The sequence below is a fragment of the Varroa destructor genome, unplaced genomic scaffold, assembly GCF_002443255.2.
Source record: "Varroa destructor unplaced genomic scaffold, Vdes_3.0 BEIS01000002.1, whole genome shotgun sequence".
NCBI lineage: Eukaryota > Metazoa > Arthropoda > Arachnida > Mesostigmata > Varroidae > Varroa > Varroa destructor.
Genome location: NW_019211455.1, coordinates 34,301,716 through 34,321,407, shown reverse-complemented (window position 1 = coordinate 34,321,407; position 19,692 = coordinate 34,301,716). Strand labels below are relative to the sequence as shown.

Below are 19,692 nucleotides of genomic sequence, written 5' to 3'. Positions count from 1 at the left end.
ATCTCAGCGAACTGGATCAATATATTATATATGGCATTATACCTAAACCTCACCTTTAACTTGAAAATATTCGCCTAAGAAATGAAAACTGGGGTAAAAGAGATGTTCTATATGAGTGGACTTTTTAATGACACCAATTGATAGATTTCGCTGGGGTAAATTAAAATACTATGCGTATCTTTATACAAAATAATCAAAAAAAAAAAAGTAAAAATAGTCAAAAACTCATTACGAGGTTTGCGTAGCCTGTGTATCAACAAGCTGAAAATGCATCTCGAGCTATTTTCATGGGCTTTTTGAATAAATTTTTAAGTCTAAGTAAAAATGAAATACAGCTTCTTGTAACTCAAATGGACAGTTCGGCGTGAAAAAAGCCAAAAATTTAATATGCTTTCTCATAAATATGACAGTGGGACAAACATTTTTTGCACGAAAATTGCAGAGGAGACATTTATTGGTACTAACCGAAATCTCCCCATCAGCTTAATCAAAATGCAATACATATACGTAGGTTTAAACACATTTTCCTTTCTTAATTATTTCCCTATGTAACAAAGTTAGAATGCGTTTTGAATGGTTATTTAAGCGAATTTCTAATGTCAATTTAAGACTTGAAACAGCAAATAAAGTTGACTTTTAATTCACTTTTATAGAAAAATGTATTAAAAATACGAAAAATCGTCGAAACTAGTGACGTTTCAGAAACAGAATCAGTGTGCCAAACGGTACATACCGAATAGTTGCATTTAATATATGTAGCTATTAATTATCAAAAATACTTGATGGCGTTTAAGGGACAGGGTCAATGCTTCAACCAAAACATAAAATTATCAACGCGCATTATATTTCCATTTAATTGAATATGAGCAACTATTTTTCAATAAATAAAAAAAATCAAAGATCTTTAAGCCTTGATGACGACGTCATGGCAGCGGCATTAATCTTCACTTGATATAAATAGTATGCATAAATATTTCTTATGAAAAAAAAATACATTTCAAAAAATTCTAAAGCTTTGGTGAGGGTGAAAATATCAATAAGTAGATTATGCAAAAATGTGTTTCGAGCTACTTTTGGCAACTTCTCTGAGAAATTTTTAATTTTCTGTAGTAGTTAAAATGATAAGTTTTTTTCGAAAAAATTCTTCGATTTTACTTGACACCAATACTTTATATTAATCTGCCGATCTCCACGAGCGGAGTAAAATGCAAGACATCTATCTATTGCTAAAATGAACATTCTTGCGCAACGAAGGCCAACAATTAAATATGCTTTTCCTTTATGTGATGCTAAGATGGACATATTTACATGGAAATTAATGTAAGGAAAATATAATTTGGTAACAATGGAGGGCTCTAGATGAGGCGAATCAATGTGCAGTATACATTCGTATATTGGGTGCTCAATTTTTCAGTCCATAAAACTGTTTGGACACTGAAAACTCGATATTATGTGTTTGCTTGGCGTTTTTTTCGCGTTTTTTTTAATTTTCTTGGCGTCAATCGATAGATTCCAAGGAACAAGAATAAAAATACAATAATGAAACTTATGAATACTTAAAAAATGTTTACTACTAAAAACACTTTTAATGAAAGTAAAAAAAAACTTTTAAGCAAAAATTGCTAAACTCTGTTGGTGTCGCCTCAAAAACAGAATTAATATGCCAACTAAGATATATCAAATACTTGTCATGCTTTGTATATATGCGTCGTGCATATGTAGTTTTATGGTAGGTCGCTATTCATTGCGTTAGTCTGCTGAAAAATTTTTTGGGAAAAACATTCGGGAAAATTTTTGGGAAATACACCTCAATTGGTCGGACGGATACTACCAACGACAATATGTAATAATTTGATTGCAGATAAACTAAAGCTGACCTTGGAAAGCGAACTCTTAGTATCTCTTAATTTGTACCCATGTGTATATCCTCCTGATCAAATGGCATCCCTTCCGTAGAAATCTACGTAAAGGGGGGTCGTTCATGCCATCAATCGCAGCGACCGGTGATAGATATAATGCAACTGGGAAGAAGCATTGGACATGCAAGCCTTGTCATCACGCTGTGGAATTAGGTAGATAAAGATTTTATGCAAATGCATACTGGTACACTGGTGTTTTACGCCCGGTACTGACGTGACGTGTGTTTCAGGCGACTGACCCTAAGCACAAAACGAAGCCTGTTTATACCCGCCCTTGAACTACTACGTGTTCCTAAGCTTAAACACGTTACCACTGTAGTGACTGCACTGTAGACTATACAGATCAGACAAAACGTATCTACCAACGTTAGCCTGTCAAGGCAACTCTAGTTCCCTTATATTTATGGTTAGCGCATCGCCCTTTCTTTTTCTAAGTTATATATTGTACTTAAAAAATATTCTCTGTCGAAAAGATATGTTGTGATACACATTTCTTCAACACAAACCAAATTGTGTAAATTAAGAATAGTACGAAGTAGACGCCTATAAAACGCATAGTCTTGAAAATCAAATGAATGAAGGAAAAATTATAGAAGTCTTTTTTGCTTGAATCGACCCACACTGCTCAACATTTTATAGATTGTGAAAGTTCAAGTCTTTTGCTCAGAATTCATCGCTGGTCCCAAAGATTATGTAATTATGTATTAGAAAAATACGTTTCTATATGATAAACAATCACTCTAAATATCAACAAAGGCAGTAGGCGGGCTGAATTTCAAAAACAGGAAAGAACATTGCGTCTCACCAAAATCTTGCGCCAGTGAGGGCACAAACAAAACAAATGCATTCATCTTGTCACACGTTCTGCGGTCTGCGTAAGCGTACCGGTTCTTGCTTCTACTGCTCATGGTGAATATAGCTGTGCTGGTGTTAAAAAAGATATTGCCATGTTGATCGAGGAGAACATGGGTGGAGACCATTCCGGGGTAAGGTTCGCTTGATGTGTAGCCATCATAGGTAAATATTTCTAGTTGAGAACCAGCCATAAGAAAAACAACAGGGTGTGAAATAAGTTTACCTTAAAGCTATCTGTTTGGTGGATCCTCTCTTTCTACCTTCAGTAGCATATTAAGTACGTTTTATGCTTCGTAGTAATTATATAAAAGAATTTTGATATGAAAATCGGTTAGAAAATGCCCTACCAATCAGCGGTATACCTACGAAAAAATGTAAAATAATTCATTGAGTACTTTAAATAATTACAACTAACCCTTTACGGTGACACCTTCGTGGTGGCTTTCTCTACCTCATTGCGTCAACAGATGTCATTTCTGTAGGAAAATATAAAATTATTTATTCTATATGTTCGCTGACAGATAGATAATTGTATATATGTATACCTTATAGCTTGCTTTTTGTAAGATTGTGTTCAGTTACGAAAAAGCGTGAGATCCAACCTATTAGAACAAATTAATTAGTGAATGATATGCTTCAGAATTTTTTATTTATTCGTGACCGGAAAAGTTCTTACTAAATCAGTAAACTCTAAAATATATGAAGGAATTTTTACTGAGAATATATGAACAGTTAATATAGGACAGAGGTGTTCAATTAGAGGAATCTGGAAAAGAATGGCAACCAAGATTTGGATCTTTATCTCAGAAAGGGAGAGAAAGATAATGAGGTAAATATTGTAAACAACGTGAATATTATTAATATTAACGTGTCAAGGAGGGTAAGAAGTAAAAGCTTCCTATTTAAATTAGATTCTTATGTGTATTATACGGTATTAGTTACAGATGGACGCTATGTTTTCTGAATGGATCCGGCTGGCAGGATCTTCATCTGAACGACAACGCAAGGAGGCGCTGATATCACTTCGGGATTTTTTTACCAAACATGGAAAGCTAATCGAAGAGAGTAAACTCGTTCTCTTTGGGCTTTTTGTGAAGGGTAACTTGACTCTGTACACAAGATTTATATATGATGTGGAGATGCGGCGTAATTATTAGGAAGTAGAATGCCAGAGACATTACATATTTTAGTTAGGATTGAGAAAAAAGTTGAACATACATAGGTATAGCATATGTGATAGTTTTAATATGATTTGAGAACGACTAAACGTATATGGACAGTGACGTGATAACATGGCCGTTTACCGTTACAGAATTTAGATTACCTTGGCAAAATTCCAACAGCTGGTTCTTTTGTGTCTTTTGAAAGCTGCGCCTCTCTTCAGCGACCGGCATTCCGCACTCTGATTTTTAGTTGTACTTTATTCTGTTTAGTAATTTAGGAAGCAGTCAATTTCCTGTCCTCCCATGCCTGAAGTTATAATATCTAAATAATTATGCCCTAAACAGAGACTCACAGGGTTTAGTAAATGTTCGTAAAATACTTCATAGTCTTGGGTATATTCATCAATTTTTAAGAGAAAAGTTCTTGTTATTGTAGCATAACTTTTGATAAATATTTCCTGCAAAGCAATTTGTAACATTATTTATGGTTGGAATGAAGCTAAGAAGGTTAATTTTTAGCAATTAGGTTCATAGAATGACAAAGATTGTTAGGTACTTAGCTGCTTCCAATTGTTGACATGGTTGAACAGCCGTTGCCTAGGCAAGCTTCGAATCAGAGATACCCGTAGGGTAAAACTGAAGTATTACTGTCATTTAAAGAACTGAAGACCTAGTTTTAACGGATAAATCTTCTTAACGATTCAATCAGTCGAATGCTTTTAATGCTATTGAACAGGCTCACTTTAGAACTCGGTTTTACGTCATTGTTTCTTTTTGTCCAAGACGTTGCTATAGTATCAAGATCTTCGTGTAAAAGAAAGCCCTTACTTCAATAGTGAATTGGTCAGAGTTTATCTCCTCAAGTAAGACAAACACGTCTTCAGCTTTGGTTGTCTCGGGCTTTCATGCGCGAAATGAGAGGGACGAGGCACTACAGGAGCCAGTCTATGAATTCTAGAAGTTCTGATAATGTCGCCAGGCTACATAATTTAGGTGCGTTTCGTTTTATTTTCATGAAAAAGTTTGCACTTGGACCGCGTAGATTCCAATTTTTTTATTGATCAAATCTATAATTTTTTAAAGAACGGAATTCAATGTTTCGAAACTAATATACATGATATATAGCTTACACACAAAGTTAAGCATAATGTGCCTCGTTACAAAATTATAAATAATTTTCCATAAACAGTTTCCATCAATTTTGGTTATACTGGGGGCGCAAAATCCATGTTCGACTTGGCCGTCTTCTCGATAAAAGTTTTAAAAATAGGCATGTTAAGGTACCTTTGCTTCCTGATAAAATACGAATACTTTGTCCGTTAAAAGAACACGTAGGCGCTAGCAGACCTGCGCATTGTTCGGAGTTCCTTGTTGATTGTTGAATGACAGATTAACTTTGTGTCTACACTTACTAATATAGCTGGGCGTAGCTGGTATGATGAGAGCAAGCAGAAAGATTGACAGTATAAAGAGGTAGTAGAGGGACCACGTTGTCGCCATTGTTACTTCTGATAGCTGCTTGCGAAACCTATTTGAAGGGTAAAGCCAGTGGATTTCGAGGAATGAGAATGTAGCACAATGAGTGCAGGTATCGACTGATCAAACTTTTCTCCAAACTCGCTTATGTATGCACGCCTTTATGTGCGGCTAGATCACACATCAGATAATGTTAGTTATATCTAGTTTCGAAGACTTGTCAATTCCGAGAATTCATTCAGTTCTCTTCGATAATTCGAACGCTTGATTCAACACGATGGGAATTAAAACGAGATTTGCTCACACCAAAAACCATAAATCTATGATGTCAAACATTGAATTTGTATTTGCACTATAGAGTAGAGTAGTATTAAGGTTAAGACAGTAGTAGTGGCAAAATACACCTATTTTCTGCTTTCAACGTCGGCATGGGTGTCCTAGGTCTATAAATGTTTTCTATAGAAGCTTTCAGCACTCTGATAATGAGATCAAAGTTTACGCCATGTTTATAACTTTATAAGATAGTTATAAGAATTATATAATTTTGAAACACTTTATAATATAAAAAGTATAGCGGGAAATTGCAAGTAAAGGCTTAGTTTTGAAAAATATGGTTAGATCTGAAAGACAGACATGTAGTTCCGGGAGACATTAGAAGGGGAAAGCATTAAATGAATGATAATTAATGCAATATCGGAATACTCTCATTTTTTCACATAATTTTGCGATTAAGACAGGGTATCTCCAAAAAAATTGGAGAAGATTATTGAAGTGCAAACGGCGCAATAGGTCGCAGACTTAGATTGCCTCTCATTGTTTCTCAGCAATAACAACAGACTGGCCTACGTTTTGCCTTTCACTAAAAATAATATGTCCTTCTTACAACATCTTCTCCATTCATCACGTTTAATATTCAATAACCGTTCTCTGTTCAAAGTAAAGTTGTAAAGAAAGTAAAACTGAAACGTTTAAAGCAATTTAACGAAAAAAGCGGCTCGTTTTTTTTTATCAACGCGCATGTTTCAATAAAACTGGGGTATTTTTTTAATTGTTGTTTAGTTATTGCAAAACTAAAATTATTTCAACTTAATGAAAAGGGCGATGCACAGGGTTTCACCGCAAATTATAAAGCATTTGCCTTAATTTAACTTTGTTTTCAAGAAATGGGGCTTTGAAAGTTAGCAAAAGTCCAGCGTAGTAGTTTTAAATACTACTCCTATCTTTGCCAATGTAGGCGCGGTTTATCATACAGCGATACCAAAAAAAAAAACATTGGTTGCAGTCCTTCTAGTCGCCTTTCCAATTTTCATTGCAATAAGCGGGCTTCTATAGCTTAGTCAAAAACAGGTCGCTGAAGTTATAAAAATCAGTCGCGGTGAAAAAATCAGATAAAACTGGATTCTACGTAGGGTCGAATCTAGACAAAAAATAAATTCGGATTGAACTTAAAACACGAACCAGAACTTCTTTTGGTATACACTGAACGCCTGTAATGCCCCGCACTCTTTTTAAAAAATGTTCTCTCTTTTATTCACGTGTTTGTATAAAATAGAGCATTTATTCTATGGTAATGGCCAGACGATTTCTATTTGTCTCCCTGAAAGAAATATTTCGTGTTAGTTCTTTTTTGGTGTTCTGCAGTCTAGCCGCTTTCGGACGCTTTGAATATGGTTAGCTCGATATCTGAGCTAATTTTTTTAAACCTGTTGCTTTCGTTATGGATAACTGCCGGTTGCAGGAGAAGCTGCAAAAACTTATGTAACTTCAATGTGGGTTCTTCTAGACTCTTACGATAAACACTAAAAGTCTTATCTAAACTATTGTAAATCCCAAATATCTATACTTCTAATGAACGGTCAGTTCGTGCGGCAGAACACGCATACTTGGAAAATATTTACCTAACGGTTTGCTATAGAGGTGTCACAAGTCAGTTTTGATGCGTGAATTTGCAAAGTAAACATATTACTAACTGAAATGTTTGATTAACGATTGTAAAGTTCTCATCGCAGCTTTATTTTGTGGTGTACAGGTGCCCTGTTTACTTACTTCGATGGAGGCTCCCGCGACAGGCTGATCGACACAGTCGGAGTGTGTGCGCGTGAAACAGACAAAGGTGCTACATATATAGGTCAGGCATTAGCAGCCACTGGGATCGGCAAGAGTCAATGCCATGTTGCACCCAAATTTGCAAAAATTGGAGTTTTCGCCGTCCGTCTCACCATTGTGACATTAGAAGCTATCGGCGAGGATCACGAGGCTGCAGAACCACTCGTCGGTAGAATGCGCACCGCTAATCGACAAATTATGTGCTTACATTTATAAATAACTCAATTAGTATCTGTGATAGAGGAAGTATCGGGGAGCACGTGTGATGATACGATTTTTTATTTTTGCCAAGTAAGAGTTTAAAAAATCTCCTCAAAAGTTAGCTGTCATCAGCTAATATTGGGAGCCGTTGTCAGAGAAGGGTTAATTTTACTGATTAGAGCATCCTGCTGGATTCAGCTAAATAAAACCAGCAGATTCCACTTTGAAAAGAAGAAACAGCCTTCTTCACGAGGGTACTAGCCATTTAAAGCTTGGTCGTTTTAAACACTGAAAATTGGTAAGGTCAAAATTTGTTTTCCGCGAGATAATTATTCAATCCCCAGGTTAATTTTTTTGGTTACGTAGTCCATATATAGGCTACTCCGCAGCAAACTTCCACTACCCAACTACTCGGCCATTAAGATAAAGATTCGAAAAAGGGATTTTTATATTTCCATTTTGCGCTAAATTTGCACTTTCTTCGGGTTTATAAGACTTTTTAAATCCTTTTAAGTATTACATCTACAACTTTTGCTTTGCTCCCATTTAGGCGTTACATTTTAGTAGTATTTGTATTTATAAAAATACGTGGATAGGGTTACTGAGGGCTTTAAGCCACAAAGCGGTATTTTCCAAAGGTAAGAAGTTCAGCATGTATTATGTTTTTTATCGTATCAAATTTACAGTATATGCTTTTTTGATAGCTCGTCGAGGGAGCTTTCATATGCTGCCAGCTACTTGAAGTGTGCCTCATCCAATTGAAAAAAATAAGAATATAACGGGGGATAGAGATAAGAGAGGATTATGCAAGAAGTTATGGGTCGACCTTTACTTGTTTTGTAACAAGTAATTTAGATAAAATCTTACCTATGTGATACTATCTGACCTGTGAGCGAAATCAAAAACGCATAAACACTTGAAAATTTACAAGGCATTATCAGTTTTCATTTGAGCATAAGGAATATGATATTTAAATTGGAAAAGAATCTACATAAATTGCATAACTTTTCCTTCTACTGCAGATATGCACAATTATAACCGATAATATTGCGGATATCGGGGATTTATTGATTCATAAACTTCAACAAATGATTCATTTGGTATTGTAACATATTCTTGCGTAATTGCGGGTTTTAAATCTTCCAGTGTCGTCAACTGTCTGGCGTATGCTTTATACGGTACGTCCACAAGAAAAATCCATTGACGTCAAGCTTGGGGAAATGGCCAGTGCATTATATGAGACCTTGTCGAACTCACCCATTTGAAAAATTCTCATTAAGGTAGTTCTTACGATCAAGGTGGTCGTCATGAATATAGTGTGCAGGTGCTTTGCTCTGTTAAAAATTGAATTTGCCATTATTAAAGTTTCTCGAATGCCTTGTAAAACTGATTTGTACAGTAAATTTAGGTAATTGGCACCTATCGCTGTAATATAAAAGTGGCTCAATTTTTTGCAAAAAAAACCGCATTACTCTCAGCTCCTGGTAAATTTATATGGTGTTTTTGCATAACACGTGAATTTATGGCCGTCCTATAAGTGCAATTATGTGTCTCCAATTGCTTCATCGGTTCAAATAATCTTCCACAAAAACAATGCATTTTATTCACATTTTGCTAAATACTTAGCAAATTTGTTTTTGCAAAAATTGTTAGCAAAGTTGTTTCCGCGATCTAGATAATCTTCCTTAATAACATATATAAACGTAATTTTCTAATTTTCCACATTCGATGGATTAATTTGTCTATTTAATTCTCATACATATATTTAGGATGTTTCACCATAACCTTCCAGAACATTGTCTATAAACCTCCTGAACGGTTTAAAACTTATCTTTTATTCGACTAATTAAGCGTAAGTAGATCTATCTGAAGTTCCGTGAGTATTGTGTGTATTGCTTTTATACTTCTGTTATATATTCATACTTTCAGTAGCATTTCAAAATAAATTTTTAAAAATTAATTTAATCCACTTTTTATTTCCGATTAATATATATCCTGAATAGAAAAAAAGGTTCATCCATTCGGTGTATCCATTTCTTAAGGCACCTTGCATACTCTTTTAATATTCTTCTAACCCATTAATCCAGGTATCACAAGCTGTCATGTACAAACTAGTGACATTCAGCCTTCAATCTTTAGAATATGGTTCTACATTTCGTAGAGATTTTATGCATTGGTATAGAAGTTGGAAGTTAGAAAGTTTCGTGGTTGAATTAACTTGAAATAGCTAAGCGATCCAAAATCATACCGCGAAGTGCGATATTTCGCATTATGTGGTGTATTCACATTACGTACAAAATTTTGCAAAACTTGCAAGAACAAGAAAATTACTGCAAGGGTGTAACTTAGCCGACCTGTAAACTAATCGAGCTTCCAAGTGGACTAAAACTTTTTGTTTTATAATTACTTAAATGTTGCATATTAAAAAACAGTGATATTTGATTTTTCTTATCGTTCTTGCAAACACGAAGAGGCACGAGTGAAGTAGCTGGTAGCATATTGAAGCGCATGCCAAAAGCTGGTAAGAGATTTTATATAATTGTTTGTGCAAATAGTAAACACCACGTGTGTAGTCCCACACATAAGCCTGTGACAATATACAATTATTCATTCCCCTTCTAAATTGTGTCCCAAATGCAATGGAGCTGTGTCATTTAATTACATTTCCGTGATTACTGGGTCACAAAATGCATAACATTTTGCGATGAGAGATCGACCTAAATCAATTACAGTACTTCTTGAATCCTGTATTAAATCCAGGTACGGCAATGATACGGAATAAGAGTCAGCAGCAGAAAATATCAGATTACAAGACTGATTCAATTACTTGAAATTGGCACACCGGTATGTACGTACGTAACGAATACTACAATAAGACGACTTTGAACTTCATATCACGAATTAATATTCGAGAATTGGATAACAAAGTGTAGGGATATGATATCCAGTAGAATAATCCTAAACGAGAAGGGGGAGTTGCGGTTTTTAGTTCGAAAGTTCGATGCGTCGGTATTCTAAATATTTCCTTCCCATATATACCCATATTTTCCTCCCAAAAACATCTGAAGTTAACAACACAGAATCGTGTGAATGCTAGATGATTTGTTGGTCTGGAGTTTGTCTAATGACAAGATATTTACGCATATTATGCAAAAACAACAAGGACGGAACATCTGATTATTATATGGGTGATGTAAATCGTCTACACTAAATGGCTGAACTGACTAACGCGATACCTATGGTTTTAAATGCTCGAGTACGATGGGATAAGTGAAATTGCTTGCACATTTGCGCTCTTGCAAAAAAAAGACTCTTAACAGCGAAGTCAAGACCGATGCGATCATACAAAATACGCAGTCACACATTTTTATTCACCCCGAAAGGGTGACATGATACTGCAACAAAACACATGTGCCAATATTCAGAACCACATTCACTAAGTACATGTTACAAAGACAATAAATACAATGGTAAGAGACCACCCAGACGTTACACGTAGTGCATACTATGGTGACATTATTATTAGTGTATTATTACTCATTAGTGTATGCCATTCCGGAATGTTTATCCCGCACGTTGATCAAGCGGGCAGTTATGTTGAAGATTATAAGCATTCTTCAGTAAATTTAAGATATTCCCCTCTATGTGGGTTTGGTCTAGGATTTGGAGATTACTATGGACACGTTTGTCTGATATTGTTTGCCCCCGACCATGATCATTCAATATCAATGAGCTTAAATAGCGGTTCTGAAATAACGATTATTGAACCTGCGTTGTAAAATTCAATTGCAAAAGGCATGTCAAAAAGCTTAACTGCGGTGAACTCAGTGTAAAAGATTCATAGGCATATCAGAAACGATCAAGTCTCCAGAACTATTAAATTGCTACTACCACTTTTTTCTGCTAAGAATGTGAGGGAATACAAACCTTTCGTCGCTTACTTTCCGTGATCTACTACAATTGCTACAGATGCAAGTTAATATGAATTTGGTGCAGTAATGATGCACACACTATTTGCTTAGTAAAACTTACTGGTATACACGGTTGAAAATTTACCCTCCTGACCTACCATAAGGCTCTACTAATACTTTTTGATTATCAGTGGGTACACCAGCTTGCGTAGCAGCATGATTACAACGTTGAGTTACCTTCTGAGTGTAACTTCGATATTCGGTATATAAAAACTTCGATTCTAAATAAGCACGTGCGCTGTCTAGGGTTATGGCAGCTGAAAAATTTCTGAAGATGAACTTATTTAGTGTTAAAGTAGAAGTTTATACACGCTTACGACAAGCAACGAACATCTTACCCAATGCCGCAGAGGACGTAAAAAAGCCAGAAAATCTGTTACAAGGTGCAATGCTACTAGATATAATTGCTGGCCTATCTGTATGGAGTAGCCGATTCTGATACCACAAGTATTGCAAAAAGGGGGTCTAGGATATGCTGTAATGAAAGGACTAGACTGATGAAGTGTACATTAGCGCTGGGTTGATACAGGTATAGATAATTAAACCATGTCAACCTTGCATTAAATTTGGACCCTATCACAGCCTTTCCGGCGAAAAAACTTGATAGCCTTCATAGGATTTCGTAAGACCATTGAAATATGAATCTCTCTTATTGATTAATGCATATTTTGAAAGATCTCAAAATTAATTTGGTTAGCTCCTAACACCTTAGTAGCTAAAGGTACTTGATTTATTTTGGGGATTGGAAACCGTAACCTTTTAGTCTCCGACAGCCATCCAGCATTACAAGTATTCGAAGAAAACGCATTCTTTCATCATCATATCATCCACAAAGCCGTGGTCTTGCTGAAGTTTCGAAGAAGTAAAGACGCTTAAAAACTCAAAGGAAACACAAGACAAAAACGTTATTGGGGCGTTATTACTTCAGAAAACGGACAGAGTAATACTTGAGGGCAGAAAAACACTAGTGCGGCTTTTCATTGCGGCAAATACGAGAGGTTGTAGTACTCGAGAGCGAGTTGGAGGAGCTCAAGATCAGCCACAATACAAGTAATCTATACCAAAGTATAACAATATTACTAAACATGTGCCATTTTGATCAATGACCTACTACAATTTTTCCGATAACACCATAATTCCATCACTGTACCGTTAGAAACTGTAGTTTCCGGGCGAAAAATTGTAACAAATTATTTTTGCATCCCTCTATTGAAACTAATTTAACACCACTTTATTCTACAGAAACGTGAGATGATCTGGGCTATACGGCGGATAGATTAAAATTTCATATTCAGTTTTTCTCAGTATCTTATTGGACAGCTTAATTGCCATGCATTGTCACGGTAGAAGACCACGCCTTTTCTGGTTACTCGGTCCGGTCGATTTTTTTAACGGTTTGTTTCAATACTGTAGACTATTGACACTAGATGTCCGACTAGATCGTGTTACCAAATAACAGCAACTCACACAACAAAAATTGCACTCTTGTTTTCCAGACTCACCAAACACATAACATCACTTCATTTGGGGTTAGTTTGAACTTTCCCAGAGATTATGGGGCATTTTTTTGTTTGCACATGATTGTAATTTGTGACCCACTTTTCATCAGCAGTGATCAATAGAAACAGTTCAATTTAGTTGCGGTTTTGCAGATGAAAATAATCGACAGATGAAAAGCCTTTTCTGTAGGCGGCTTTCTTAAAATGGCGGATGTTCAGTTTTTTGGCAATGTCATGGTTATTCACGTGTCGATTTTGCTTAACTTCCGCGATACGTTATCAACCTTTTGCAGTAACTACAGAAAGCATTTTTTCCATTATTCCCAAAAAGGAAAACAATAGAACCATCTTCAGGCCATTTCTTGTAAGAACGTATCTTGACAATGAAGAGCACAAATTTTTAATTGGCATAGGTAGCGCTTGTGCCTTTATTGCAAAACATAGCGAATTCTTGCGGAAGTTCATTCATCTTCAAAACTTACTTTCAAGCCTTACCCTAAATCTGAATTTAAAGGCTTTTCAGCAATTTTGGCATTTACACTTCCGTCGGATATCAGTTTTCAAATAACACCGATGCTGGCTAGTGAAGGTAAACGAAGATGATAAATGAACGGATTGATATAAACACTTGTGAGAAAATTTTTTTAGGAGCAAATGAGCGGGCAATTTATTATTTTACGTTTGTACATAACAAGCTTCACCTGCAAGAGCCCAAGAACAATAATCTGAAGACCAAGCAGTGCGAAAAATCAAAAGGTACGTCAGAGCCGCGCTGGACAAATGCGTCGCAAAAAATGAAGGACAAGCCTACAGATCGCTTTCCGGAGCAAAAGCTCGGGTCTCCAGAGAAATTCTTCAACCCTGATTAGACCAGAAGAGAAATATTTGCGAATTTTGTGCAGGCCAAGGGAGTATTGCTTGATGAGGTGGGGCTAAAATTCGTGTTTATAGCAAACATGCGACTTACCTTTATTAGTTTTATCGCAACAGCATGGCTTAATTTGCATGCGCAATTAATCTATTTGGTTTGAGATTAGCTGCCAGAAAGAACCGACGTGATTAATAGGCTTCGCATTCACTTCACGCTAAAAATGTGAGGTAGATGCTCAGAACATTGTGTCCTCAAAGGCAACTTCTGGAAGTTCGAAAAATTATTCCAGCTCTTTATCGTGTCTAGTCCAATCGTAAGTTGGAAGTGTCATTTGTAAACCGGTAGTCTTTGTTGAAAAGCTACTCTTGACAACACGGAATGGTGTATTCGCATTGGTTGACGGTAATAAGTATGCTCACATGTTGGAAAGTGTGCCTGTGTAAAATCAGCAGCAGAAAACAGGGGTTGCTTTTCCTGCAGGCCAAGCCACTGGCGTTCTCAGACTTTAATGAGGTTAATCTGAGTAACTCTTAGGCTTCTTGCGAAACACAGTGTAGTACAGAAAGAGGAATCTTTCTCCGAGGTCGACAGTTGCCGTATTTTCCCGCTGGCTGCATGTAAAAATGAAAGTAAGCTGACTGGAACCCCGTCGAACCGGCCGTCAACCATTACGACAAGCTAAACGCATATTTTGTAGGACATTAGGTTCCTGAATTACACTATATGAAGGCACTTAGCTGGGATGTATCCAAGGTACGAGAGTTTGTACAAGATGGGTATCGCTGACTATTCAAAAGACTCAGCGCGGGGAATTCAGCTAAACAACGTGTCCCACAAGAGCTTGGAGTGTGTTGGTTTGAGCGAATGGTCAACAAATTGCTCAACACATGAAGAGACAATGGCCGCGGAATGGGCATCCCACAGAGGTTGCGTGGCGGCGGTTGGTACAATGAACTGATATAGACATCAGTCCATTGTATTCCACCATTCTATTATTATTATTATTCTATATACGAGTATAGATACCCGATATTATAATAGATCGTTTTGAGTACTTAAGGCATAACGTGGAGCCTGACTAAGGCAATTCAGCTTGACTGACGAAATTACAATCGACACGTTGCAACATATAAGCTTTGGGCAATATGCCTATGGTTCAAGCAGAGATCTGTATTCCAGAAATAGGGTTGATTTGCAATGTTCTGAGCAAAGCACAAAATTCTAAGGATATGCTTCTGCTCGGTCGGCTTTCCGGGTTACGCAGAATCTTTTTCCTTTCCAAATTGTGTCCTAAATGCGACGAAACCTTGTCGTTGAGTTGTGTCACAGAGTAACAGCTTAACAACAGTTGTTCTGCTCCTTACCCTTTTGGAATGTCGTTAATGGAGAACATTTCATGAAAATGAATGCAAAGTTAAAATCTATTTTTCAATATTAACTTTTTGTAGCTGGTCATTTGCTAAGCAGCCTATAGATTGGGTTTGGATGGTAACAGTGAAAACGATAACACCAAATTGTTACTGTACTTTGCACAGTTAAGAAGATTAGCTTTTAGCTTCAATTGTCCGCCGTTTTGTAGCCCAAATTAGTAGGAGGTTTGGAAAGAGCATAAGCAGTACTTTTCAAGCTGGCTAGCGACGTATAACTTTAAACAGTTGCGTAATCTTTTTCTCTCAGGAGACAAATCAGTTATTATGCACGTGTTCCCCAAGACTTGTTTTATCAAAGGCAAAGTAGAAAATAATCAAAACATAAAGAATCCACGCACAAAATTTGTCAGTTAGCCATTGGTTTGACCATTATATATGTATATTAGAGGTAGTATTTGTAGTTTTTTGTGTATCGCTTTTCTTTCTTAGAGCTCATCTTTTACTGGCCAAGTGCTACTATTCCACCCTTTTTTTTCACTGTGAGTGGGTTAGTAATTCCGTTTTGTAGCAAATTTAGACTTAGTTAAAAACGTTGTTAAACATTTGCGGAGGTCATATATTGCAGATCCAACCCGAAATATTTTGGCTGTGGAAGTTCTGTAGTCCAGAAATAATTTCCTATCATTGATTTGCGATATTCCAAGACTTGCTATGGATCTGGAAAATGTACGCCTCTCCTGTCAGCATTTCGAGTTGCGAAAAGTTTGTCTGTGGTACCTTCGCAGAAGAATGACTTTCGAACAAATCATCAAAAATGTTGTATACATTAGTGTGTTCAAAATAGATCGTTCACCACATTTTCCTGTTCGAAGCTTTTCATTTCTAATAGTACTTTTTCTAATTTAACGGCAAGAACAGTACCCAATCCTTTTCCAAAACTGTTTTTTAGAATATACGAAGCATAATTCTCTGTATCTACATATGTTTATTTTTCGTTGTAAAGTGTTCTTTCGGTTTGTATTGGTAGGTCTTTGCATGCTTAACTGAAAAACCCTATTAAATATCGAAATGTTCATGTTTTGTTTCTTAAAGTTATTTTTTTTACAAACAAATTAATTTAATAATATATTATTTGGTTATCATTTACATTCCAAGTAATACTTTGACATTCTTACGAGAGAAAATTTTATGTATGTTTCGGATCTTAGAACATTATGGGAATTCGATATTTCCAGATATTTGGAAACATATTTATATTTTACTACAAACTGTGTATTAAAAAGATTGTATGAACTAAAAAATATAAATTCTATTAAGTTGGCTCTGTTGTTGATTGATGCAACCAACCTTAAACACAGATGACACTCATACGCAGCCTAAATCATCATTTTTTTTTGTTTTTATGTTTGATACTAGAATCTTTAGTGGCAAGCTTCGAAATTTTAGCCAACAATAACCACAGCGTGATTAACATGCAATTAATTAAAAAAATGCGCATTAGTCATTCAGTCCACGCCGGCCTTTAAAATTTGGGTCACACAAATAGTTACATTGTTCTAATCCATTCGTTGCTTGGTTCGTAGTTCCTCGAAAAGACAAGAGAAACAATGGTTTACGTAGAAATCATAATAAGGAAAACTGGCAAAGGGGTCAGAACACTTCCAATCTTAAATGGAGCTTTACGTCTTCCACCCTCAATTTTTCTTGTTTGATCCAAGGCTACTGTAGCTATAAAAATATTTGTTAAACACGAGTCGAAACTTAATCTTATATGATCTTTATGTTCGTTCCCACTCTGCTTGTTATTGTAAATAAACTCTTTCATTTATGTGAACAATTGATTAGTTCTATAAATATTAAGAAAGCTCAAAGTTCTGTACAATTATGCTACATTTTTTTCTAACTCGTAGTTGTGGCTAAAAGTCTGTAGTATTTGTTTTCTCCGAAAAAAAGTGACAACAAATATTCCAATCACGTAAAATGTGGATTGTAAATCCACTGGTAGAAGAGTTTTCTGTGTAGAAGTGTTTTAACTTACACGTTAATGACGCGAATGTTAGGTTTCTATTTTTTGCTGCCCAAAATTAATTATCTTTTTATATATGTCTAACCGCATGCCCTTTCACTATGGCACCTCTTTACATTAAACTGATCAACCGCAATAATATACCCTTTGATGCTAGCGTTAGATCTCTTGGGCGTTATTTCAATAATGGGACGGTATAATTGTTATAGGTCGCCGCTAACTTTTTGTAGCCAAAATATGTAATTTTCTCAATATATTCTACACCTTTTCTACTACCTTCAAGGTTGTTTGGTATCGGATTCAGATCTGTAGACTCTTAGTAGAAAAACTACAAGACGCCTGCTTTGAAGCTATAATCAATGTTTAGATATTATGTACATTTCAAAATTGTTACCCTGTCGTACAGTCCTTTTTTGTTTATACTCTTGAAAGAGTAGAGTAACATCGTATGATGCGTACACTTTTGCATAATCTATGGCGGCGTTCATAGTACTGGTGATTCAGTGCAAAAGGCCGGTAGCTTGACAATTAATGCATCATAAGGTACGTATCTCTTCCATACCAAATTTTAGCAGTAACAAACCTTTTCAAATAAACCAATATGGCGCGAAATATTGCTTGTAATCAATTTGTTACCATCCACTGTGAAACATTAGCTACAGAGTAATAAATAGGTACTTATGGTGCGTCAGTTATAACGCTATTGGCCCCATAGATGCTAAAAAAAATGCTATGAACGTCACTACATACACAAATATACATGGCAATGAGATGATTCTATATAAAGATAATGCATTTTATAATAGGGTTCGCATTACCAGTTTAGTGGACATCACGTCCAAAAAAGCGTCTTGCTCGGTTGCTTGGTTGAAAATGCCATGTTTGAACGTAACAAGCCATTGTTGTTTGTCTTTGTGATGATGCAGTGCTGAAATTTTTGCCTACTAAACGTAGGGGTACATGAGGTGGCCTAGATTAAGACTGATTTTAGACACAGTTCGTTTCGTGCTGGGAGCCAGCCGCCTGAGTAACAATCGTAAAAACTTGTAACATTTAAGCTGCTCTAGAGTAATATTTTTAGCAAAATATTTCTATGATAAACGTTACAAATATCTAAAGTTGTGTCAGCAATTCTGTGACCTCCGCAAATAGTAGAGTAAACGTACCGATCTTTGGAGTCCAAACATAAGATTTTGTAACACATATAAAATTGTGAGACGACCTTTCACAGCAAGAAGAGCACAGCAGTTAGTAAATCGTGAGAACTATATGGTTTCAGGTGGATGAAAAAATATTGAACGCAATATCTAAGGTCCAGTTGCATTTAAGTGAGCATAGATTTAGTGTGTCCATTAAAACTTAGACTATACGAGAATTTCACTCTTTTTAGCCTTGGGGATCAGATTTCTCAAAATGTACATCATTTGAAATATCTCCATAAAGATTCTGCGCAGCCAATCGCGGCTCACTTTTTTCTGAGAATCCGCAAGCAACTCTCTCCAGCCTCTTAAGAAAACCGAATGTTTGTATATTTGGGGTCTGCCTGTTTAGACAGAAGTACGGGGAGCAGCAACTTATGCATTGCTCTGAAGACACTTAAATCTAGGTAGAGTTGTCCACTGAAGCAACGGATTTTACCTTTAGTACGGACTGCAGTGAGGAATCGATTGTTGGCTCCCACCTAAATCTACTAGAAAATTATAGTAAGTTCAAAATAGGCATGTAGATGGGTAGAATTACGTGCTGCAAGAACTCAAGTATGTCTTCGTTTACTCTTACAGATGAAGTGCCTCATTCAACTTCTAGCATGGGTTTGCAAGGCCGGCAATGCAAAACTAACCACAGTCGCTTTTCGAACGTTCTCACACTATATGTCGCAAGTGTCGGTCGAAAGCTTTGCAGCCAATTTGAGCAAATGTGAAGCCGACCTTTGCGCGGAGGAAAAAATGATCATTTTGGAGTTTATTTTCCGCTTCCTGGAGACAAAAAGTTCGAAAACATCTACGCTAATGGATACTTTAAAGCCTCAAACCTTCGAGACACTTACGACTTTGCTCACAGCAAAGACTGGAATTCTCAGCTGGGTCTCGAGCAACTGGGCTCATGTTCTCAAAATATATTCGTTGGAAGATTTTGATAAAATCGTTATGCCCCCTTTGCAAAGGCAAATGCTTCGCAGCCCCGAGGTCATCATTGCCAGTAAGTCTTCAGTGCACCATTCTTTAGTTTTTTACA

At 36.3% G+C, this 19,692-nt stretch overlaps 1 protein-coding gene and 1 long non-coding RNA gene across 9 annotated transcripts in view; one reads left to right on the top strand and one right to left on the bottom strand.

The window, feature by feature from the left end:
- l(3)80Fj (lethal (3) 80Fj) overlaps nt 1-19,692 on the top strand; it is a 74,429-nt gene that overhangs the window by 13,287 nt on the left and 41,450 nt on the right. For 4 of the 8 annotated variants that reach the window (XR_002670792.2, XM_086979858.1, XM_022791027.2 and 1 more), the window contains exons 1-4: nt 2,771-2,905; nt 3,713-3,872; nt 7,443-7,684; nt 19,239-19,656. Coding sequence is in view for 7 of the 8 variants with exons in the window: in XM_086979858.1 (XP_086835984.1) it covers nt 2,867-2,905; nt 3,713-3,872; nt 7,443-7,684; nt 19,239-19,656 (859 nt within the window). In the remaining variant the exon portion in view is untranslated. Of the gene's footprint in view, nt 1-2,769; nt 2,937-3,712; nt 3,873-7,442; nt 7,685-10,479; nt 10,573-19,238; nt 19,657-19,692 lie in introns of those variants that run through there. The other 4 variants (XM_022791028.2, XM_022791029.2, XM_086979857.1 and 1 more) reach the window with 4 other exon arrangements.
- On the bottom strand, nt 2,813-4,284 carry LOC147757712 (uncharacterized). Its single transcript, XR_015320849.1, has 3 exons — nt 4,099-4,284; nt 3,190-3,250; nt 2,813-2,946 (listed from the first exon to the last, which is right to left on the bottom strand). It is a non-coding gene; the product is annotated as an uncharacterized LOC147757712 (long non-coding RNA).